Source organism: Pelophylax lessonae (genome assembly GCF_965119305.1).
Source record: "Pelophylax lessonae genome assembly, chromosome: 4".
NCBI classification, from domain to species: Eukaryota; Metazoa; Chordata; class Amphibia; order Anura; family Ranidae; genus Pelophylax; species Pelophylax lessonae.
In genome coordinates this window covers 341,780,023-341,805,515 of record NC_138771.1, presented here as the reverse complement: position 1 = coordinate 341,805,515, position 25,493 = coordinate 341,780,023, and the positions used below count along the sequence as shown (strand labels likewise).

General features: G+C 42.7%; 1 protein-coding gene across 1 annotated transcript in view; it reads right to left on the bottom strand.

Annotated features, from left to right (window-relative positions):
• The window catches only part of SFXN1 (sideroflexin 1), a 96,217-nt gene that overhangs the window by 37,042 nt on the left and 33,682 nt on the right, over window positions 1–25,493 (bottom strand). Inside the window, exons 4-5 of the mRNA XM_082256213.1 lie at window positions 18,361–18,459; window positions 16,707–16,782 (exon numbers count right to left, since the gene is read on the bottom strand). Of these exons, the coding sequence (XP_082112339.1) occupies window positions 16,707–16,782; window positions 18,361–18,459 (175 nt within the window). The remainder of the gene's footprint in view (window positions 1–16,706; window positions 16,783–18,360; window positions 18,460–25,493) is intronic.

Sequence of the window (25,493 nt, the reverse complement as noted above, 5' to 3'; positions counted from 1 at the left end):
GTTCTATTTTAATTTGTGACTTTTAGATTTGCTTAGATATCAAATTTAACGTGCAAGTATATTTTAGGGCATGCAAAGGGATTCTTAGTAAACAGGAAAAGGACACCCTACAATCAATGCTGTAATAAGCAGCAAGGCAAGATGAAAGTCTGTGCCAAATAAGTATTTTCCAGCAATCAGGAATACCAACGACAGAAAAAGGAACAATCTTTTCACTTTTCGTGTCATAACAAAAATACAAAAATCAGTAGGGAGAAATATTGTTGTGAATGGAAACCCAGAAACTATCATGGCACAAGGCAGATCCCTCTTGAAACAGGTAGCAATACTACCAAAAAGTTTAATTGAAAACATTTAGCCTGCTGAGTGGACAATATGTAGGAAAGCATGACCAGCAGAAATGGCTTCAATGCTGAATTTGTGACATGCCCATCTCAAAAAATAAAAGCACAGATACAGTGCTAAATCGAAGTTCCTTCTTCGTTAAAAAAAATTTTGGCCTACCAATTCAGGCAAGTGGCCTCCCTACATCTAATCGGTGAATCTAGTCTGAACGAATTAAACAGGCACCTAGATTTTTCACACTGCAATCTAATGTTTAAATTTTCTACAGCTGAAGCAAATTATTCTTCAAACCAAGTAGAACTTTCATCTTTAAAGAAGCCCATTAACTGAGACCCTTTTAAGCCATCCTATGTTTAAAGTGTTACTAAACCAACAACAGTAAAATCAGTCTTCATATGCAGTAAAGCATGCTTTTTATACTGTCTTCTCTGATCCTCTCCTCCTTTTACTATCCCCAATCCATCTGCTGATAGAACAGAGCCCTTGGAGGCACTCTGCATATGCTCAGTTTGGTGTGTATTGCTAGAGAGTTTTTTTTTTTTGAAGAGCGCATGTGATCAGCACAGGGCCAATCAGTATTGTCCAGACAGAGGGTCAGGGGTCCTGCAGCCTCATAGGACAGTCAGAGGAGAATGAAAACTCCTCCTACAAGCTTTAACCAAGATGAAAAACAACATGGGTTTACTTCAGGGAGATCATGTCAAACAAATCTTATAGATTTTTTTGACTGGGTGACTAAAATAATAGACGGTGGAGGTGCAGTAGACATTGCATATCTAGATTTTAGTAAGGCTTTTAACACTGTCCCACATAGAAGACTTATCAATAAACTGAAGTCATTGAGCATGGACTCCCATATTGTTGAGTGGATTAGGCAGTGGCTGAGTGACAGACAACAGAGGGTTGTAGTCAATGGAGAACATTCAGAACAAGGTCATGTTACCAGTGGGGTACCTCAGGGATCTGTACTGGGACCAATTTTGTTTAATATCTTCATAAGTGATATTGCAAAAGGCCTCGATGGTAAGGTTTGTCTTTTTGCTGATGACACAAAGATATGTAACAGGGTTGATGTTCCTGGAGGGAAACGCCAAATGGAAAAGGATTTAGGAAAACTAGAAGAATGGTCAGAACTCTGGCAACTGAAATTTAATGTGGATAAGTGCAAGATAATGCACCTGGGACGTAAAAACCCAAGAATATAGAATATTTGACACAGTCCTGACCTCTGTATCTGAGGAAAGGGATTTAGGAGTAATTATTTCAGAAGACTTAAAGGTGGGAAGACAATGTAATAGAGCAGCACGAAATGCCAGCAGAATGCTTGGATGTATAGGGAGAGGTATAAGCAGTAGAAAGAGAGAAGTGCTTATGCCGCTGTACAGAACACTGGTGAGACCTCACTTGGAGTATTGTGCGCAGTACTGAAGGCCATATCTCCAGAAGGATATAGATACTCTAGAGAGAGTTCAGAGAAGAGCTACTAAACTAGTACATGGATTGCAGGAAAAAACTTACCAGGAAAGGTTAAAGGACCTTAACATGTATAGCTTGGAAGAAAGAAGAGACAGAGGGGATATGATAGAAACTTTTAAATACATAAAGGGAATCAACTCGGTAAAGGAGGAGAGCATATTTAAAAGAAGAAAAACTACCACAAGAGGACACAGTTTTAAATTAGAGGGGCAAAGGTTTAAAAGTAATATGAGGAAGTGTTACTTTACTGAGAGAGTAGTGGATGCATGGAATAACCTTCCTGCAGAAGTGGTAGCTGCAAATACAGTGAAGGAGTTTAAGCATGCATGGGATAGGCATAAGGCTATCCTTCATATAAGATAGGGCCAGGGACTATTCATAGGATTCAGATATATTGAGCAGACTAGATGGGCCAAATGGTTCTTATCTGCTGACACATTCTATGTTTCTATGTTAACCGGTGCTCGGCCGGACATTAATAGATATGACAAGACTGCTATATACTGCTGATGAGAAAAGGTATTTAGCAGTTTATATTTACTAAAATAATTGCATTTCCCTGTTCTGTGAACTGTGGGAGACCAGATATAGTGAATGCAGTGCCCTGGGTTTAGTAACATTTTAACCACTTGCCGACTGCCTAACGCCGATCTACGTCGGCAGTCAGCCCCTCACAGGCAAAGTGACGTAGGGCTACGTCACTAGCTTGTGAGGGTCTAGGGAGCGAGCGCACGCCCCCGGAGGTGCGCTCCCGCTCCCGCGTGGTCACGGACCCCCCCGCGCGTGTGACCAGCGGACCCGATGTCCGCCGGTCACTCGGCGATCGGCGGGGGAGAGGGAGAATGTCAGGCAGCTTGTGTAAACAAGCTGCCTGTCATTCTCCTCGCTGTAAAGACACTGATAAAACGGATCTAGTATGTAGATCCGTTGATCAGTGTCCTTACAGCTCAAGCCACAGCCAATCACAGTAGAAAGCACGCCCCTAGGGATACACACAGCCCCTCCCTTCCAAATAAAGTTAACCCCTTCACAACCAGTGTATTTTTACAGTAACAGTGCATATGTATAGCACTGATTACTGTAGAAATGTCACTGGTAACCCCAAAAGTGTCACAAATGTCAGTCAAGGGTCCGATCTGTCCGCCCCAATGTCGCAGTACCGCAAAAAAAATCGCAGATCGCCGCCATTACGCGTTAAAAAAAAAAAACAACAAAAATGACAAAAATCTTTCCCTTTGTTAGTAAACGCGATAACTTTTGCGCAAACCAATCAAAATACGCTTTTTGCGATTTTTTTTTTACCAAACATAGGTGGCATAAAACAAATTGGCCGAAAATTTTAAAAAATTTTGATTTTTACTTTTTTTTGGGGGGAATTTCATATAAAAAAAATGTGAAAAATATTGTTATTTTTGCAAAATTGACGCTATTTTTTGTTTATAGCGCGTGATCAAAAAATCGCACAGGTGATCAAATACCACCAAAAGAAAGCTCTGTTTGTGGGAAAAAAAGGACGTCAAATTCGTTTAGGTACAGCGTCGCACGACCGCGCAATTGTCCGTTAAAGTCACGCAGTGCCGAATCGCAAAATACCCCCTGGTCAGGAAGGGGGTAAAATCTTCCGGGGCTTAAGTGGTTAAAGCTGAACTAAAAAAAATATATGTGAGCTAAAGTCGCTGCATGTGTAAATTATCTTAATGTGCAGACCATTTTCTGCAGCTTGTGATCAGCCCTATAAGCCAGCAGGAGGAACTAGTAATGAAGATGTCCTGTCCTGTAATGTCTTGTCACAGAGATTGGCCACCTCAGCACGCTGTCCATGCACCTCAATGACCACTTGTTTTGTGTAGGCAAGATGTACAGTTACGTTCATATACATTTGGATACGGGCACAATTTTAGTTTTTTTCTGGTACTTACCAAAACATATTTAAGTTATAATTATAGAATGGATATAGGCTGAAAGTGCACACTCTCAGATTTAATTTGAGGATATGTACATCTAAATCGGAGGAAGGGTTTAGGAATTACAGCTCTTAAGAATAGCAATCCTCCCTTTTTCAAGGGACCAAAAGTGACAATTGAATCAAAAGCAGTTTCATGGCCAGGTGTGGGCTACTTTGTTATTTCTTCATCAATTAAGCAGGTAAAAGGTTTGAAGCTGATTCTGTGGTATTTGCGTTTGAAATATATTGCTGTGAACCTACATCATGCATTCAAAAGGAGCTGTCCATCCATGCAAGTGAAACAGGCCATTGTAGGGCTTCAAAAACTAAAAAAATCCATCAGAGAGATAGTAGCAACATTTGGAGTGACCAAATTAACAGTTTCGTACATACTGAGGAAAGAATAACGCACTGGGAGCTCAGCAACATAAAAAGGCCTGGACATCCACGGCAGACAACAGTGGTGGATAATCGCAGGTCATCCTCTCTATGGTAAAGAAAAACCCATTCACAACATCCAGACAAGTGAAGGGCACTCTCCAGGAGGTGGGCGTATCATTGTCAAAGTCTACAATCAAGAGAAGACTTCATGAGAGCAAATACAGGGGGTTCACCACAAGGTGCAAACCATTCATAAACCTGAAGAATAGAAAAGCCAGATTAGACTTTGCCAAAAAACAACAAAAAAGCCAGACCAGTTCTGGAAAAGCATTCTTTGGTCGGATGAAACTTAGATTAAGCTGTACTAGAATAATGGGAAGAAAAAAGTGTGGAGAAGGCTTGGAAAAACTCCAAAACATCCAAAACACACAATATCATCTGTAAAAAATGGTGGGGGCAGTGTGATGACATGGGCATGCATAGCTTTTTGTGGCACTGGGTCATTGGCGTTTATTGATGGTGTGACAGAAGACAGAAGCAGCCGGATGGATTCTGCAGTGTTTAGTGATATACTGTCAGCCCAGATTCAGCCAAATGCAGCAAAGTTGATTGGACGGCGCTTCACAGTACAGATGGACAATGATCCAAAAAACACTGCAAAAGCAATCCAGGAGCTTTTTAAGGAAAAGTGGAATATTCTGCAATGGCTGAGTCAAGCACCTGATCTCAACTCAATTGAGCATGCATTCCACTTGCTGAAGGCAGAAAACCCCACAAATGAAGAACAACTAAAGACAGCTGCAGTTAGAGCCATCCATGGGTTCCAGACTTCAGGCAATCATTGCCAGTAAAGAATTCTCAACAATATATATAAAAAATGAACATTTAATTTATGATTATATTATTCTATCCAATTACATTTGAGCCCCTGGAAATGGGGGGACTGTGTATAAAAATGGTTGTCGTGCCTAAAATTTGTACTTGAAATGTTCAACCTCTTGAACTAAAGCTGAATGTCTGCACTTCAAATTCATTTTGACGGTTTCGATTTAATTTTATTCTGGTGGCATACAGACTCAAAAGTATGAAAATTGTGCCGTGTCCAAATATATATGGACCTAACTGTATATGGAAGCCAGAACTACCTGAGTAGGGAGGTCCCCACCAAAGCAACAGTCAGTATTTCCTCCGCCTGTCCCACTCCACTCGTTGTCAGTAGTGTGCAGAGGCTTCACTTGCTCTGCACGGCTGCACTGATGCCTCCACACATGGCTAACAGTAACTTACTTGAGAAGGGCAGAGGGGTTGAAGCAGCACAACCTACCCTTTCCAAGATTTCTAGTTACGTTGCATAATTATAGTAAATTATTCAATTTTTTCATATGTAGGGAATTCTGTGAAAATGTGTCAGTGCTCTTGATGCAAATTACCTGCACAACAAAGGTGGTTGGTATGAGAGGAAGCTCATCCAGTGCTGCCAGATATTCAAATATGAGCAGTTTTGAAAAAGAAGCAATTGCAATTACTTTGCAGACTTGCAAGTGCCAACTTCAGAAATTAAATCAATTCAGGAGAAACATTTCTACTGTGCCTTGCTCCACTGAAATCTTCAAAAAAAAGTCGACCAGTGTAAAAACTTCACTTATTCTTTCCAGCTCCACAGAATCCTTCATACACTGCTGGCAGATGTCACACTGGGTAAAGCTGGCCATACATGGGTCAGTTTTTTTTTATTCAACCAATAGGCTGAACAGGAAAAAAAAATGGGATTTTTGACTTACCGTAAAATCCATTTCTCTGATGTTCATTGATGGAGACAGCTCCTGATATTCTTAACCATTGGGTTAAACTGCCCCCTACAGGAATAGGACACTAAGCAGAAAAAAAGTCTGGCTACGCCTATGGGCAGTCCCAGGGGGTATATTCCCTCTCTCTGCTATAGGTACTCAGTTTTGTTACAAGCTATGTCAGAAGAATTACAACTCCACAGAGGGGTGGGTGCTGTGTCCGTCAATGAACATCAGAAAAATAGATTTTTTGGTAAGTCAAAAATCCCATTTTCTCTTTCGTTCATTGACAAGACACAGCTCCTGATCTTCCTAACCATTGGGACGTCCAAAAGCAGTGATGAGGGGTGGGAACAGCGAAAAAAAAAATTCCCAAGGCTAAACTATAGCCAACCAGGTAAACAGGAGCTCAACCAAAATAACTGGAGCCCACCTGAAAAAAACAATACACCCTCAAAGAGGACCAGGTCCTCTAATCAGCAGCCTACACCTTGCGGCCACTTTATAGAACTTTATAAAGTGAGCACCGACGACCAGGTGGCTGCCTTGCAAACCTGCGTCACTGACGCCTGATGACGGAAGGCCCAGGAGGCAATGAGCACCCGAGTAGAGTGCACCTTGACAGGGAAAGGAGGAACCTGACCCTTGATGGAATAGTCCTGAATCACCATCTGTCTGATCCATTTGGAAATGGTCGCAGAGGAATCACACAACCCTTTCCGAGACCCACCCGTTAGCACAAATAGGGAGTCTGACTTCCTATAAGACTCTGTAGCTGCCAGGTACACCCTAATCGCCCGGACCACATCCAAGGCATTCAAAAAAGGATGCTTCCTTTGGTTGTTTTTGCCTGGGACACAGGGAAGGCAACACAATGTCTTCATTCAAATGAAAATTAGAGGCAACTTGAGGAAGGAACGATGGACAGGGGTGGCGAAGAACCACCTTATCACTGTGAACCACTAGGTAAGGTAAACGACAGGCTAACGCCGCCAATTCCGACACCCTGCGCGCATTTTTTTCTCCTGGATTTTTTCATCTCAAGGGGACGCTTTGGTCTTCCCCACTATTTAGTGACAATTCTTTCAAAATAGGATGGGAAAGGAAACACCTTTTCTGCTCTGGGTGGAGAACCAGCACCTCTGCCACAGCTTCAGATGCGTCCTCCATATTTATCTCATGTACAGCTACAATCAGTGCGTCCACCAGCACCTTTTGGTATGCAGTTGCAGAAGTAGAGGAATCATCCTAACTATCCGAGGATTCAGGGCACATGGTCACAGACCCAGCAGACCCACGTCCGCAGCAGATAAATCAGATTCAGGATATGATGAGACAGATGAGGCAGGGGGAGGCGTGGAGCACTGTCTTCCAGCCCGTCGCCCAAAAGTCACTTCCACCCGGGACACCAAGGACTCCAGGACCGCCGTCTATGCATCGATGGATGGATGGGACCCGGAGGGCCCCGCAGCCCTTTAGAGAGGGGATCAGGTGGGGAGATGTGCTCCAAAGACTCCATAAGTCACCAGGGGGACCCCACAAAAAAGTGTAAAACACTGCTAAGGGACAACACCCACCACTCTGCCAGTCCACCCAGTTGCCAGCCACAGAGCACCAATCAATCCTCAGTAGAGAGAGAACCCCATCAGACTCACCACCCCGCAGAAACCAGGCACCGCAGCTACTAGGAGAATCTGCACTGCACAAACAGCGATCAGAAAATAAAAAGATCCAGGAGTCAGCACCAGGGGCTCCCACAGCTGAAATCGCCACCCAGAGGGCTCCACTGTCATGGCTGCTGCTGTTTTCAATGGCAAACCACTGAAAAAAATATCCACCGGACTGCACAAATATTGGCTGTGAAGGGGGTGCCTATTGGGAAGGAGGGGAACCCAGGGGTCCGACCTTCCCATGGAGGGACCAACGTCCACTCCAAAACTTTCCAGGGGGAGAGAGGGGACAGTTACTTACCACCCCAGGAACCAGGCGGGCACTGCTCCAGACAGAGCCTCTTCTCTGTCAAAATGGGGGGGGTCGCTGCGACTCGGGCCGAGACTCGGTCATAGCGGACCTTGCGAGGCGTTTAACTCGCAGGCCAGCCCCGTCTGTTGGGGCTATGTTGAGGCCAACTTAGCGCAGAGCTGAGGTCTGCATGCACTCGCTGGCCAGACTGGGGTGTGACCACTGGATCTAGATTATCTATCCCGTCGCCCAGTCCAGCAGTTGATTGTAGATCTCACAGGAAAAAATCCAGGAGAAAAAAAATGCCAGCACCAGAGATCCCAGCAAGGAACTAGGTCCTTATTCCTGAGTAGGCAGAAAGTAAGTATCTATAGCAGAGAGAGGGAGTATACCCCCTGGGACCGCCTATAGGCATAGCCAGACTTTTTCTGCCTAGTGCCCTATTCCTGTAGGGGGCAGTATAATCCAATTGTTAAGAAGATCAGGAGCTGTGCCCATCAATGAATGAAAGAGAAAACAAATCCGATTCACCCTATTCCCACTTTCAATGTGGATGCGGGAATCCTCCACGCTGTGTCATTGTATTTTGACAGCGGTGGGAATCCCTCACCGCCAGAATGCACGGATTGGCGCTGATCGAACGAGAAGATACCGACAGGGCGGTTAAACAGAAGTTGATCCTTTGATTGACTTGTTCAACCACAGTGGACACACATGATGGACCGGACAAATTTCGTTTCATGTATGGCCAGCTTAACCACTTCCCACAAATCAATGTACCTGCACGTCTGCTTGAAGAAGTGGTTGTACTGGGATGATGCCTGCAGCTGATGATGCCTCAACCCAGTACCGTTGTTTAGAGCCAGCGGTTGGCTTTCTAATGATAACAGCCGATACAGCTGAGCAGGCTGGTTAGAGTGACCCGACCCGAGCGACCACTGGCTGGTTAGAGTCTCGAACGAAGCCGGATTCGGCTTCGATCGGGTAACCCGGAAGCGATGTCACAGCGTCCCTTCCGGTTTACTGCCAACAGCGCCAATTTTAAAAAAAAGTGACAGTATTGAAAAATGGCGTTTTAAATACTTTTAAGTGCAGTGGAGGGGTTTGGGGTCTTTTAGACCCCAGATCCCTCCATAACGAGTACCTGTCACTGCCTATTACTGTCACAAGGGATGTTTACATTCCTTGTGACAGCAATAAAAGTGATCAGATTTTTTTTTTTTTTTAAAGGAACAGTGATAAAAATAAAATAAATAGGGAAAAAAATACAAATTTAAGGCACTCCTGTCTCGGTGAGCTTGCACACCAAAGAAAACGCATATGTAAGTCGTGCCTGCAAATGTTAACGGTGTCCAAATCACACATGTGAGGTATCCCTGCGATCATCAGAGCGAGAGCAATAATTTTAGCAAAAGACCTCCTCTGTAACTCTAAACTGGTAACCATTAAAAAATGTTAAATTGTCGCCTATGGAGATTTTTAAGTACCGTAATTTGTCGCCATTCCATGAGTGTAGGCAATTTTAAACTGTAACAGGTTAGGTATCTATTTACTCTGTGTGACATCATCTTTCACAATATACAAAGAATATGGCTAACTTGACTTTTTTTTTAAATTCAGTGAAGTGTATTTTTTCCCAAACAAAATTGCGTTCGAAAGACCGCTGCGCAAATACCACATGACAAAAATATTGCAAGGACCGCCTTTTTATTCTCACGAGCCTTTGTTAAAAAAAAAAAAATAATATATATATATATATATATATATACACATACATACAGTGGGTACGGAAATTATTCAGACCCCCTTAAATTTTTCACTCTTTGTTATATTGCAGCCATTTGCTAAAATCATTTAGGTTCATTCTTCTTCCTCATGAATGTACACATAGCACCCCATACTGACAGAAAAACACAGAATTGTTGACATTGTTGCAGATTTATTAAAAAAGAAAAACTGAAATATCACATGGTCCTAAGTATTCAGACCCTTTGCTCAGTATTTAGTAGAAGCCCCCTTTTGATCTAATACAGCCAGGAGTCTTTTTGGGAAAGATGCAACAAGTCTTTCACACCTGGATTTGGGGATCCTCTGCCATTCCTCCTTGCAGATCCTCTCCAGTTCTGTCAGGTTGGATGGTAAACGTTGGTGGACAGCCATTTTTAGGTCTCTCCAGAGATGCTCAATTGGGTTTAAGTCAGGGCTCTGGCTGGGCCATTCAAGAACAGTCACGGAGTTGTTGTGAAGCCACTCCATTATTTTAGCTGTGTGCTTAGGGTCATTGTCTTGTTGGAAGGTAAACCTTCGGCCCAGTCTGAGGTCCAGAGCACTCTGGAGAAGGTTTTTGTCCAGGATATCCCTGTACTTGGCCGCATTCATCTTTCCCTCGATTGCAACCAGTCGTCCTGTCCCTGCAGCTGAAAAACACCCCCACAGCATGATGCTGCCACCACCATGCTTCACTGTTGGGACTGTATTGGACAGGTGATGAGCAGTGCCTGGTTTTCTCCACACATACCACTTAGAATTAAGGCCAAAAAGTTCTATTTTGGTCTCATCAGACTAGAGAATCTTATTTCTCACCATCTTGGAGTCCTTCGGGTGTTTTTTTTAGCAAACTCCATGCGGGCTTTCATGTGTCTTACACTGAGGAGAGGCTTCTGTCAGGCCACTCTGCCATAAAGCCCCGACTGGTGGAGGGCTGCAGTGATGGTTGACTTTCTACAACTTTCTCCCATCTCCTGACTGCATCTCTGGAGCTCAGCCACAGTGATCTTTGGGTTCTTCTTTACCTCTCTCACCGAGGTTCTTCTCCCCCGATAGCTCAGTTTGGCCAGACGGCCAGCTCTAGGAAGGGTTCTGGTCGTCCCAAACGTCTTCCATTTGAGGATTATGGAGGCCACTGTGCTCTTAGGAACCTTAAGTGCAGCAGAAATCTTTTTGTAACCTTGGCCAGATCTGTGCCTTGCCACAATTCTGTCTCTGAGCTCTTCAGGCAGTTCCTTTGACCTCATGATTCTCATTTGCTCTGACATGCATTGTGATCTGGAAGGTCTTATATAGACAGGTGTGTGGCTTTCCTAATCAAGTCCAATCAGTATAATCAAACACAGCTGGACTCAAATGAAGGTGTAGAACCATCTCAAGGATGATCAGAAGAAATGGAAAGAACCTGAGTTAAATATATGAGTGTCACAGCAAAGGGTCTGAATACTTAGGACCATGTGATATTTCAGTTTTTCTTTTTTTAATAAATCTGCAACAATGTCAACAATTCTGTGTTTTTCCGTCAGTATGGGGTGCTATGTGTACATTCATGAGGAAGAAGAATGAACCTAAATGATTTTAGCAAATGGCTGCAATATAACAAAGAGTGAAAAATTTAAGGGGGTCTGAATACTTTCCGTAGCCACTGTATATAAATGCCTGGGGGTTAATTTTTTAGCAAAAAATACAGATTTTAACTTGTAAACATGTGTCAAAAATAGGCTTAAAGGTTAAAGAAGGTGTACAGTGGATATAAAAAGACACCTCTGTTAAAATGTCAGGTTTTTGTGATGTAAAAAAAAAATGAGACATAAATAATTTTAGAACTTTTTCCACCTTTAAAGCGGTTGTATCTCTCCCCCCCCCCATAAAAAAACAAACAAACAAACCCTGCAGGACAATGGCATAATGTGCTAGCATGCATTGCATACTAGCACATTATGAAATACCTTAGAACGAAGCCCCGACATGGTCGCCTGGACACCGCTAAGGCAGCTGACATGTTCCCTCTGTGTCTCTTCTGGGTTTGGCGGCTCCGGCGCAGTAAGTGGCATGTGTGCGGGAGTTCACTTTCCAGCAAGGAGCTGGCAAGGAGTTCTGAAGGTCCCGCAAGATACGCTAGACCTTCAGAGCACATGCACCGCTGGTGTCACCGGCTGCATGCAGGGTGAATAACCGTGCAGGTTTAGGAGATACTTATTATAGGCTTACCTGTAGGTAAAAGTTAAAAAGCAAAGTATACTACCGCTTTAATGTGACCTATAAACTGTACAACTCAGTTGAATAACAAACTGAAATCTTTTAGGTGGAAGGAAGTAAAAATAAAAAACTAAAATATGTTTGCATAAGTGTGCACACCATTAAAACTAATACTTTGATGAAGCACCTTTTGATTTTATTACAACACTCATTTTGTATTTTTGGGTATGATCAGCATGGCACAACTTGACTTGGCAATTTTTGCCCACGCTTCTTTGCAAAAACACTCCAAATCTGTCAGATTGCGATGGGAATCTCCTGTGCACAGCCCTCTTCAGATCACTCCACAGATTTTAAATCGGATTCACGTCTGGGCCATTCCAAAACTTTAATCTTCTTCTGGTGAAGCCATTCCTTTGTTGATTTTGAGGTATGCTTTGGGTCGTTGTCATGCTGCAAGATGAAGTTCCTCTTCATGTTTAGCTTTCTAGCAGAAGCCTGAAGGTCTGGTGCCAATATTGACTGATATTTGGAACTGTTCATAATTCCCAAGTTTGTAAACGCTATAACTTTAGCACAAACCAATTATTATGCGCTTTTGGGATTTTTTTTACCAAAAATATGTAGCAGAATATAAATTTGCCTAAACTGATAAAAAAAATTTGATTTTTTAAAAAATTTTTATTGGGAATGTTTTATAGCAGAAAGTAGAAAATATTGGTGTTTTTTCAAAATTGACACTTTTTTTTATAGTGAAAGAACGAAAAACCGCAGGAGGTGATCAAATACCACCAAAAGAAAGCTCTGTATATGGGAAAAAAAAGGACATCAACTGTATCTGGGTACGGTGTCGCACGACCGCGCAATTGTCAGTTAAAGCAACGCAGTGCCGAATTGCAAAAAATGGCCTGGTCATTAAGGGGGTAAAACCTTCCGGTGCTGAATTGGGTAAAGGTAGAAAAAGTTCTGAAATTATTTATCTTTGTCTCATTATTTTTACATCCCAGAAACCAGACATTTTAAACAGGGGTGTGTAGACTTTTTATATCCACTGTTTACGCAATATTTCATACTCCTGATTATGTGCCTGCTGTACCATGTACTTGTACGAAAAAGTATCCTGCTCTCTTTGTATTACTTCCTTTGTGTAAAATCCCTGGTGTTCCTGCCAGGCTCTCTGCCTTCCTATTGAAAATTGAAAACACTAGGCATGAGAACACAGTGTGGTCAGTTCTCTAACTATGCTGGGATCTCAACCTGCTTTTCTCCAATGATCAGACTTGTCCTGACAACCCCTCATCATCTGAACAGCCATTCACTGGGAAGATCAGTGTGCTGAAGCTTCACCTTCCCTTAGCTCTTATGCAGTTGAGAACAGAGGGAATGTAATCACTTTTAAAAAAACAAACAGGTTTTTATATATTTATTTTTATATCTTTACACAAATGTTTTGCCTTTCATTTTTATTTTAAACTGAATGGGTTGTTTTACAAGGTGATCATTTACAATCACTTTAAGGTAATGTCTATTGTATTGTATAAAAGCTTGCTTTGAAACAGTTTTTTCAGTAATTACCAGACAATCATTTAAAGGAGAAGTACAGCCAAAGCTATTTTGGCTGTACTTCTTCTATGGACCACAGGAGTGCAGTTTGTTCTGACCTGTTTTCACCCACTGTTGTTGTCTGACGTTACAGAGCTGGTCCAGGCCACTTAGTGAGCTGCTAGGAGACTGAGCCAGCAGCTCCCACCCTATCCACCAGTGAAGAGGGGCAGAGCAGAGAGCCTGGTGACCGACAAGTCACCAGCTCTCTGTAGGCTGAAAACTGAGAACTGAGCAATCAGAGGTCTTCGATCGCTTAGCTCTCGGTTTTAGAGGCAGCGGAGGACAGCTGCAGCTATAGGATCAGTGATCGCTTCTCGGCCTTTTGGCTAAGATCAAGTGTAGTATCTGTTCTTATCAATTGGTATGGACCCTGATGGTTAGTATCGGCATGGGGCTGAAAGGAACCGGGGCGCTCTGGGCGTAACTGGAGGACCGGGAAGTAAGCCATGTCAGAGAAAGCCGAATCCATTGCCTTCTGATTTGAATGGGTCCGCCCCTACCAGTTTGAAGGGAGCGAGAAAACTGGATTGGTTCCGTGGCCAGTTAGTACTGCTCCTGGATGTGATTGGTAAGGAATGGCGGTGGGAGAGCCTTTCCTCCTGGGTTGAATCTGGCCTTGCAAAAGGCTTGTCCCCAGTTGAAGGTAGGTTCACCCTAAGCTGTCTAAAGTTCTGATGCCTCCTGGTAGGATAGGGCTACACTGGGTCTGGCCTTGGGCCGAGATAGAAAAAGCCCGTGGTGTATGTGCCCCTTGGGTGGCAGCCCAGGGGTGCCATAATTTTCACTGGTGAGGGGCAGCTCGCCTTGAGTTTTTCGGCACCTTGGTCACTGCACCTACACACTTTTTCAGCACCTGCCTCTTGGGCTAGGCCTTTTGGCTTCGACCAGAGGAATTTTTATTCCGGCCGGAAGGCCTGCCTTTGTATTTTACACATTGGCACTAATTCACCTCTCCACTTCCCCTTCCCAACCTTTTTATTGTGTGTGCTTTTTCTTTGTAGTGTGTCACTTCACTGTCACCTTTTTTCCTGCACGACGAGTACGGTGTGGGTCTCTGGGCCTACCTTGAAAGTCTTGGGAGGGGGTGGACATGGCCTTCTGGCTTAGTTCGTCCTCTCTCATGGGGTCTCCCTTCAGGAGTCTTGCGCCCCGGGGGATCAAGGTATAGGTCCAACCTCTTCGGAGGTCAGACCATTCGCACACCCTGTGCAGTTTTTGTGTGTTTCACGTTTGCGTGTGTGCACTTTTTATGCACCGGGTGTTAAGTCTTTTTGAGTGTGTTTCACACGCTACGGGCTTTAAAAAAAAAAAATCAGTGATGCAGCCATCTAGGTGAGTATGGCTGTTTTTTTTTTTAAGTCACACTTCTCTTTTAAAGCTATAATCTCTTCTTTGTTACATGTCCCTCCCTCTACTGAACATTTTGAAAACTGATTAGTAGAGCAGGGCAGAAGAAGTAAAGTCTCTGCACCCTGCTGACAGCTTATCCGTGAAGCAGGACTGATAGTGAAGACTCTGCACATTCCTGACAAATGGAAGCTTTATCCACTCCACAGACTGACTCCCAGCAAAGTGAAAGATTTAGAGCAGCAGCAGTGGAGTTAATCTGGCCATAAATGAATCAAAATTCGGCCGGTTTAGCAAATTTCAATCCATTTGTTTCCATACCTTTTCCACAGAAGAAGATTTGCAGCCAATCCTCTGCAGCTGCGGATCATTGTATTCTGGAAGTGGAGAGTCCTGCTATCAGAAAGGAGGAATCCATTCATTTTTTTTTTTTGTTCAGCCTGCTGGGTGGAAAAAAAAAAAAAAAAAATCTATGGCTAGCTTAAGTAAATCCAATAAGCCAGCTCACTACACTACACATTACAACTACACGTTCATTTATAAAGCATATAACTGCTGGTATGCATATTTTGCTAACAGAATAGCATTAGCAATGTGCCTCCTTCTCCGCCTCCACCTACTCAACTGTTCACTGCACAGCTAAGTACATTCCCAAAATCCAGGTCACTACATGAACCCGGAGAGCTCTTGAGAGAATGCCTACTTGTACAGAAACAAAAGTAGGGAGTGCTTCAGACCTCTACCTTAGCTGGCAATGCGAAGATGAATATTCAGGACTCAGTGATGACATAAGAGCATTTCATTTTAAAAAGGTAAAATTTAGTAAAAATGATTCCAAAAATGGAGAAGAGGAAGAGGAAGCTATGCCTGTGAAAATAATGCTGTCCAGAGCCTAGCTATAGCCTATGTTCACACTGCTGCGTGGAAAACACTGCATGTGATTCGCACAGGAATCACACCGCATTCCTGTAAACATCACATGCAATATCTGTGTGGTGTGATTTCAGCCGTACATTTTGTATGGCTAAAATCACATTGTATCCGCACCAAAAAGGTGCAGGACCCTTTTTTTTCCCCGCGCACCTTAAACGCGATGCGATTTTGGCAATTGCACTGCGTTTTGCAATTTGTTTTGGGGTGTCGTTAAGATAACATTGACACCCGCAGCAGATCTCATGGAGGCCTTGTGATTGCTTTGGAGTGCGATGTGAGGAAACGCAGCAAATCTTGTGCGTTTCCTGCATCGTATTAGTGTGAACCAGGGCTTAAAGCGATAAAAAGGTTTTAAATTAAAATAAAAAAAAGAGGTTATACTAACCTGCTCTGTGCAAACATATTGCACAGAGTGGTGGCACCTCCTCTTTCAGTCCCCCATCGATGCTCTCCGCTCCTCCTTTCTGTGTGTGCCCCCCTCAGCAAGCTGACAGACCTCCCATGCAGGCACTTTCCGAAGTTGAATTGTGTGCGACCATAGGTACCTTGGACATGCCCCCTGCTCCCTCCTTACAGGGTTTGACTGACAGTAGCAGGAGCCTATGGCTCCCTCTGCTCTCAGTGTCTCCTGTGAAAGCAGTAAGACAGAGCAGTGGTGAAGCAGCCAGGAAAGTGCTGGATTGTGAGAAGTGTTTAGGTAAGGGGAGGAAGGAAGTGTTAGTGGAGTGTGCGGTTTGCCCAGATATAACATCAGATATTTAAGACAAGTTTTGAATGGCACAGAACAGAATTAGAACACTTTTCCCTGAAAACAAAGGGACATTTTCGAGGTATGGTTTTAGGTTACCCGTTTTCCTTATGACCTGCTGGATGTGGACAGTTAGAAGTGAACACTGATGAAATGGGTATTAGTCATTCAAGTAATTAAAATACAAAATAAGTCCAAATGCATGAAATACCTTGGTTAGTGCGTTAAGTCCTAGAGCTGTGACAACAGCACCTGTGGTGGCAGAAACATAAGCTGTTCCCAGTTGGCTAAAACAACAAGAAGTAGAAGTGTTTGCATGGGCATGGAAAAGCATTACATGAAATAATGAAAGGTAAGTGGAAATTTAGTGTGTTAAGGAACTGATCTACAATATTATGTTTCCGAAACACATGCTCTGTATATAGCAGGTCAGTATTGGGTATCTTGATTAGTTAATAAACCTTATATAGTACTTCATTGTTGGAATTGTCAATTTTAAATAACATACATCGTAGATATTTGCTACTTAACCATTATATAAACACCACTGTTACTTTAAGTTTAACCTTGATTTAGGATGTATAAGAGGTCCTTTCACATGACACCGTTTCTGTATGCCCTGCTAAACTCCCGTAAACTTGTCAAAAGGGAACATGAGGGCAGCCATTACTGAACTCTTGAAAATACCAGTTGTCAGCTGTTTTGTGGACCTGGATCTGGCTTACAAAAACGGAGTCACTTACCAGAAACAAGTACCCAAAACAGGAAGATTAACCTAAAGCCAGGTCATACTCTGCATACTTGATCCAGGACAGTGCAAAAGTATTAAAGGCATAACACCTAGAAAGTTGGTATATTCACAGTGATCAGGAATGGCAGCCTGCTGTTCTTTCCATGACTGTTTGCTTTAATGACTGGGATCCTGTCATATGGCGGATATGCATCAGGAACAGATCTTTGGTTTCACAGCAGCTTTTTTATTTATCACCAGACAAGTGAACTTGCAAGAATATAAAAAAAGTTTTTTTTCAAAGGCACTCCTGCAGTTCCATGAACAGGCCGTTAGACACTTCCACCATGAAAGTTTTATAGCTGCATCCAGCTGTCGGACAATGGCTAGCAAACAATTTAGTACTAAGTATCCATTCGTAATACAAATTGGTCATGGATCACATGATGATGGATGCACTATTCATATTTGTTTTTATAAATGGAGACTAAATGCAAATAAAAGACTTCAAATGCTAAGTTTACACAGACTAAATCGGAGCCATTAGAAGGCAATTTATGAAACACTTCGAATGCCTGTTTTTTTTTTTGTGTGTGTGTGGGAGGATAAGAGCTATACCCATAGTGATTTGCAAACACCCACACAATAGGTTTATGGTGCACTTCCATTGATTTGAATGGAGGCATTTGGCAAGTTTTCCAAGCTTTAACGCCTGCAAAACGTTGCTGGCAGAAACAAAATTAACGCAAAATGACGTAAACACATTGTGCATACTAGACCATTTGCTATTCCTATAAAGAATAGGCATTGCCTTGGGAAGTTTTATCAATGCAAAGTAAATAGATCTTGTCCTCTGTAAACAAAGCCTAACTACAAGAACTTTAGGTACTCTCATTAGAATAAGTAGGAAAAGGTCAAACTGTAAAATAGAAAGCTACCCCTGAAGTCATGGAGCACATAAACATAAGCATTTATAGACTATAAATTGCCCTCTTAAACCAGCATAGTGCAATTGTGACCCAAGGTCACTCATTTCACTCCAAAACATGGCAAGACTCCAAAGTCATATTGGCATAGTTATAGCAGTGTGAACTGAGGATGCTGGCACAAAGCCTCACACAATACACTGTCCTACCTTCCGGTGATGGGAGCATCTCCACTTCTATTTGTATAGTTAACGATGGCATTAAAAGACTGGTTAATCCACTGCCAAAAGATCACGGCTGGCGTTGTTCTAAAAATAGAAAATAGCATTTACAGGCTTTGTTCATAGTGCTTAGAGGCAGCAGTCAGAACGACTAAAAGATGAACATCTGGGCTCTGGCTCTATTTCTATATGGAGACTCCTCTGACAGATGAACAAACATACTGACTGCCTCCTTCATTTTATCTCTTGAAGCAGAAAATGGGATGTCATGTTAAAACTGGAATTTCATACTTAAATATATTGCATATGTCAAAATGCATTTAACTAACATGCACATATTTTAATGGTTAAAATTGCACTAACTGCTACACATTACTAGAGAAATAATGGGATTCTTGACTGTAAAATCCATTTCTCTAATGTTCATTGACGGACACAGCTCCTGATCTTTTTAACCATTGGGACGTCCCAAAGCAGTGGTAAACATGAGTGGTGGGAACAGCGAAAAATAAATTCCCAAGACTAAATATAGCTGACCAGGTAAACAGGAGCTTAACCAAAACAACTGGAGCTTACCTGAAAAGAAATCAATACACCCTCAAAGAGGACCAGGTCCTCTAAACAGCAGCCTGCAAAACCTTGCGGCCAAAGGAAGCATCCGCAGATGCCAACACATCCACTTTATAGAAATCTGTGAAAGTGCGCACCGGCGACCAGGTGGCCACCTTGCAAACCTGCGTCACTGATGCCTGATGACAGAAGGCCCAGGAGGCACTGAGCGCCCAAGTAGAGAGTGCCTTGACAGGGAAAGAAGGAACCTGACCCTTGATGCAATAGGCCTGAATCACTGTCTGTCTGATCCATCTGAAAATGGTCGCAGAGGAAGCTGACAACCCTTTTCGAGGCCCATCCGTAAGCACAAATAGTAAATCTGATTTTCTAAAAGACTCCATAGTTGCCAAGTATGCCCTAATCGCCCAGATCACATCAAAGGCATGCAAAGCAATTTCCTTTGGATATTTTGGCCTGGGACACAACACAGGGAAGGCAACATAATGTCTTCATTCAAATGAAAATCAGACAACTTTTGGAAGGAACGACGGACAGGGACAAAGAATCACCTTATCTCTGTGAACCACCAAGTAAGGTGAACGGCAGGATAACGTCGCCAATTCCGACACCCTGCACGCAGAGGTGATAGCCACCAAGAAGGCCTGGGACAGAGTAAGCAGGGGAATCGCCCGAAGATTCTCAAAAGGAGGCTTCTGGTGGACTGAGAGCACTAAATTGAGGTCCCAAGGTTGCAACGGAGACCGCACTGGAGGAGCCAAGTGCCTAACCCCCTTATGAAAGGTACGCACCAGGAAGTATGTGGCCAAGGGCCGTTGAAAGACCACTAGGGCAGACCCCTGACCCTTGATTGTACTCCAGGCCAGTTTCAGCTCAACCCCCCACTGAAGGAAGGTCAAGCCAGACTTTTTTTCTGCCTAGTATCCAACTCCTGTAGGGGGCAGTATAACCGATGGTTAAGAAAATCAGGGGCTGTGTTCATCAATGAACAAAAGAGAAAAATGATTTGCAATGAAGCTCAAGAAGCTCATTATGTAAAAGATCAGGTATGAAATACATGAAAGCAATCTTTTTGATCTAGTGCACCCAAAAGAGACTCCAGTTGTTCATAAAGTCCATTGGTCATAATACCAATGCTTTCTTATATTTGTGTGGGGCTAAAGCAGCAATAGTCCTCACCTATCTTGGAGTCTCAGGCTTACCCCTCCCACTACAATGGGTAATCCACAGCTCTGTTTGCAGTCTCCATAACCTAAAGTAAAACCCTTGTAGCTGCAATGGCAGGCCTGTGAGCTTAAATTAATTTCCACTAGAGTCCAGAAGGAACTGACCAATTAAAGAGGAAGTAAACCCTCTGCGAAAAAATGAGAAAAAAAAAAACTTGTAAAGACAAAGGCATAATGAGCTAGTATGCATCGCATACTAGCTCATTATGAAGTACTTCCCTTAGTGGGCACTTCTTATTTGCCGAGATAATCCATTTACCTCACAGGTGTGGCATATCAAGATGCTGATTAGACATGATTATTGCACAGGATTATCTCGGCAAAGGAGAAGTGCTCACTAACACAGATTTAGACAGATTTGTGAACAATATTTGAGAGAAATGGGCTTTTTGTGTACATGGAAAAAGTCTTAGATCTTTGACTTCAGCTCATGAAAAATGGGGGCAAAAACAAAAGTGTTGCGTTTATAATTTTGTTCAGTGTATGCAAAGTTTGAAAAAAGACCATTTATTCTTCATTACCTTTATGGAGTGGTAAATATAAATAACCAGCTATATGCTTAGGGAACAAAATATTTAATCCACTCTTAGAATAGTATATATCTTCAGGCTCGGAGATCAACATTTTTTTTTTAACCAGTTCCAGACTGACCACTGCAGTTTTACTGCGGCAGGCAGCCCCTCCTTCGGGCAAAGTATTGGAAGGCAAGCGTGCGCCGCAGCCGACACGCTCCTGCCCCCACTAGGCAGCGTGGATACCGTTGCACGGGGCCGGCGGCTGCGATTGCCGCTGGCCACCCGCGATCGCTCCCCGCTGAGAGAGAAGGACGGGCAGCTGTTGTAAACACAGCTGACCATTCGTCTCTGAAATGATCACAGAGCGCATGTGATCCTTTTATATAGGATCACAGGTCTCTATGGTCATTTCAAAAGCCCATTCCCCCACAGTTCGTAAACACTCCCCTTGGCTTACATTTAACCCCGTGATCGCCCACTAGGTTAACCCCTTCCCTGCCAATGTCATTATTACAGTATTATTGCATATTTTTTAGCACAGGTTAGTGTAGTAATGTCACTGGTTCCCCCAAAAGTGTCAAAAAGGTCAGTTAGGGGTCTGATCTGTCCACCGCAATGTCGCAGTCCCGCTAAAAATAGCAAATCTCCGCCATTACTAGTAAAAAAAATAAAAATAAGTAAAAATTACATAAATCTTTTCCCTAGTTTGTAGACACAATATCTTTTGTGCAAACCAATCAAAATACGCTTATTGCAATTTTTTTTACCAAAAATATGTGGCAGAATACAAATTGGCCTAAAATGTAATTGATATTTACATTTTTTTGGGGAATGTTTTATAGCAGAAATGGCAAAATGTGAAAAATATTGTTTTTTTTTTCAGAATTGTCACTATTTTTTTTGTTTATAGAGCAAAAAATTAAAATCGTAGAGATAATCAAATACCACCAAAAGAAAACTCTATTTGTGGGTGAAAAAAGGACATCAATTTTATTTTGATACAGTGTTGAATGACCGCGCAATTTTCCGTTAAATTAACACAGTGCTGAATCTGAAAAAATGGCCTGGTCCTTAAGGGGGCAAATCCTTCCAGAACTGGTTGAAATAAACTTTTAAAGACCAAAACTTTGTTTTGCAGATTTTCAGACATGCCTGGTTTATAACATTATGCATGACAGACTCCCTTGTCACAGGCAGGTAAGCTTGATATAAGCATTACTGCATCTGCTGTCACCAAGACATTTAGTAGCAGCAGCATCCTTTTTGTACCACCTGTCATAATGGGGCTGAAAAAAATAAATTAAGCCCTTAATGCTCCTTGCAGATGGGGCAGACTCTGCCAAGTGGATCTGCCTGTTCAGTGAGGAATCTGTCTGCTGAGCAGGCGGATGATAGCTCTGTGTCCTCTCTGCTATCTAGGATACAGCCTGCTCTTTTCTATGGGGTGGTCGGATGGAAACAGACTGCCTGTCCATTTCTATCCAAACCGATATAGATTGATGGGGAAAGGATCTCCATGTTTTTAGAGGCCTGGATCGGATGCCGGCAGGTGTCAGCGGATGCATGTCCACTGACACCCGCCGCTCCATAGAGAGCTATATAGGGTCCTATTGAGTCCGCCTTAAAAATTGACAGGCAGACCAAATTGGTCTATCAGTGTGAAAGGGGCCTTATAGTACAAAAACAGCAGAAAATCACTACTATAAGGAGTAAACACAGAGCCCTTAAAGTGATTGTAAACATTGGATTTTTAAACAAATACATAAACTTGCAAAAGGAGGCTCCGCCCCTCTAACGTGTTGTCATAGCAACAGCATGCCATGTAGATTGATGATCTAACCCCCGTATTGTAGCTTGGTGTATCCTTGCCACATACTTTATCCCCCTTTGCATAGTATCATTCACTATTAGTGGCTGGGAAGGGAGATCTACTTTTCTGCTGTGCATTGAGCATGGGGTGTGTTAGGCGGGGGGGCAGGGCCCTGTCTGCCTTCATGTTCAGCAGGGCCCTGTACTGTCTGCCCTCATGTTCAGCAGGGCCCTATACTGTCTGCCCTCATGTTGTAAAGTGCTGCACAAACTGTTGCTGCTATATAAATCCTTACTCCCAGGAAGACTTCAGCTGTGACGAAACGCATAGGGACCGGCGTGCTGACGTCACCACCCAACCCGGGAGGACGGGCGACACGGAAGCCGGCTGGCTGTGTTGAGATTTAGTGATTTAACTTTCTACTGAATGTGACTCTCTTCTTTGCTTTAATAAAGTGTTTATTTTTTAACATACTACACTATGGAGCCTTCTTCATCTCTTTTATGGTAACCCTCCGGACGGGTGCTGTTTATGTACTCCGAGTCTATCGGATGTTCGATGCTTCATTTGCCATATTGACGTTTGCTAGCAGCTTACATCTACTGTCGGCATCACCATCTGACCCATCAGTGTCAGTTTGCTTGGCATATCATTTACCACCATCTGGTAAGCCTAAAAGGCATGCTTTGTTGACAGACGCACCTTGGAGAACACATATTGTACTGTGGTGGAGGACTTCACATCCTTTTTACACATCTTTTGACACTCACTTTTGGGACTTTATTAGTCACATTGACTTCTTAATATTGTGGGACTTTATTTATATCTCCCTTGTCACGATCATTGGTTATACATTGTTTTCATCAATATTGTGGACACTGTTCATTAGTTTGATTACCTATTTATTTTTTTATACATTTATTTGTATTTGGTCACATTTAGTGCAGCTTCTTTTCATTTATTTAGTTTAAGGTGTTATACCACTATAAGCTGCATCTTTATTTAGATAATATTAAGAGCGCGGTTATACTTTTGACACATTACTATATAAATCCTGTAATAATAATAATGTCCCACGGTTAGTTATACTTGCCTTCTCTCAGCTCCCCTGCCATGGGTGAGCAGAGAAACGAAAGGAGCAAAGGTAATGTAAGGTGCCCTCATAAGCAAACAGGTTCACTTTAAAGTAACCAATTAAATTCCCATCATGCAGTGAATAAATAAGAGCTGAAATCTGACAATTTTCTTTCTCTGGATTTTAAAAATAATCAATGGAGCCTTTTCAAGTTATTCGAAGAAAAAAATCAGTTTGTGGGCCTGTGGATACAAGCTTCTGTTCACAACATACTGTAAGTGCATTTAATCCCATACAATTCAATGAGAAAGCATAAGCAGCTTGAAGCAGCTAAAGCCCTGTACACACGATCAGATTATCGTCCGTTTTTTGTGGCATGCTAGTCTGATGTGGAAAGTGAAGAGGTTATTTTCATACAAATTTTCCCATACGACAGAATTCTACTTCAGAAGTGATGTCATGTGTTGGATTGCTTTCTATGTATTCTTTCGTCTCTGAGCATGCCTAGTCTTGCTCTTAAGATTTTTTTCCGTCTAAATCTGTACTAAGGAGACGAAAATCGGACGTTGTTTTGACTGACGACAAAAATTATATAGCCTGCACATCAGGATTTTGTTAGCCGAAAAGTCGGAGTCGGCTGTCGAAAGCACCATACTTACAATCCGAAAATCGGCAGATTGGTCGTCGGACAAATTTTCCCTACAGATTTTCTTATCGTGTGTATGGGCCTTTAGGAGGCGGCCAATTGCAGCTAAAATGCACCTGTGAAGGAATTCAAAAGGCACTTAGAACTGATCTCAAACGGACGTGGGAAACACTTGCACGCAGCATCTTCCCTTCCTCACAAGCTCTTAGACATTTCTATTTTATAACCTCTAAAAAAAATATTCAAAGGATTGTTCCCCAACTGCCATTTTATTCTGCAGACGTAAATCCAAGTTGTTGTCCTAAAAGAACCCTATAGGGGCTATTTATAGCAGATAATGGACTTTACTATCTGCTCTTAGCTGGATAAGGCTGCCTTCACACTGCTCTGTTTGAGAAAAAGAAAACCCAAAAAGCGTCAAAAAATGCAAAAACATTTTTTGGTTACCCAACTCCCAGCAAGAACCAGTGAAACATAAAACTCGGAAAAAAAAAAAAAAAAACACTCAAAAAACACAACCATGGTGTGCTTTTGATGCTTTTCTATTAATTTTAATGGGGAGCTGTGTTTTTGGTGCAGCTTTGAACTGCACACCAAAAATGCAGCAAGTAGGACTTTTAAAAATGCAACTGATTGGTGTGAAGAGTGTATATTGATTGGTTTGCGCAAAAGTTATCGCGTCTACAAACTAGGTCGATAGATTTATTGCATTTTTATTTAGGTTATTTTTTTTTTACTAGTAATGGTGATGATCAGTGATTTTTAGTGGGACTGCGACATTGCAGCGGACAGATCAGACACCTAACTGATACTTTTGAGGGAACCAGTGACAATAATACAGTAATCCATGCTAAAAATGGACACTGGTACTGTACTGCCACTGTCAGGGAAGGGGTTAACACCAGGGGCGATCAAAGGGTTAAGTGTGTCCTTAGGGGATGCTTTCTGACTGTGTTGGGAGTGGACTCACTAGATGAACACAGAGATCTGTGTTCCTAAATAGTAGGAACACAAGATCACTGTGTTCATCTCTGACAGACAGTTCGGGGAGTGATTGCGGATGGCGGGCGGACATCACATCTGCTGGACCCACTGATTTGTTCTCCCTCTGGCCAATTTGCGTACGTGCTCCCACTGGCTATTTTGCGAAAGGACGTACATGTACGTTGTTTTGCGCAATAGAGCCGTCCTTTCACAGTATATATACTGCGGTCGGTCGGCAAGTGCTTAAGCAGCATTTTTCCTGCCAGGAGTTCTGGCGTTCAGAGGAGCTTACCAG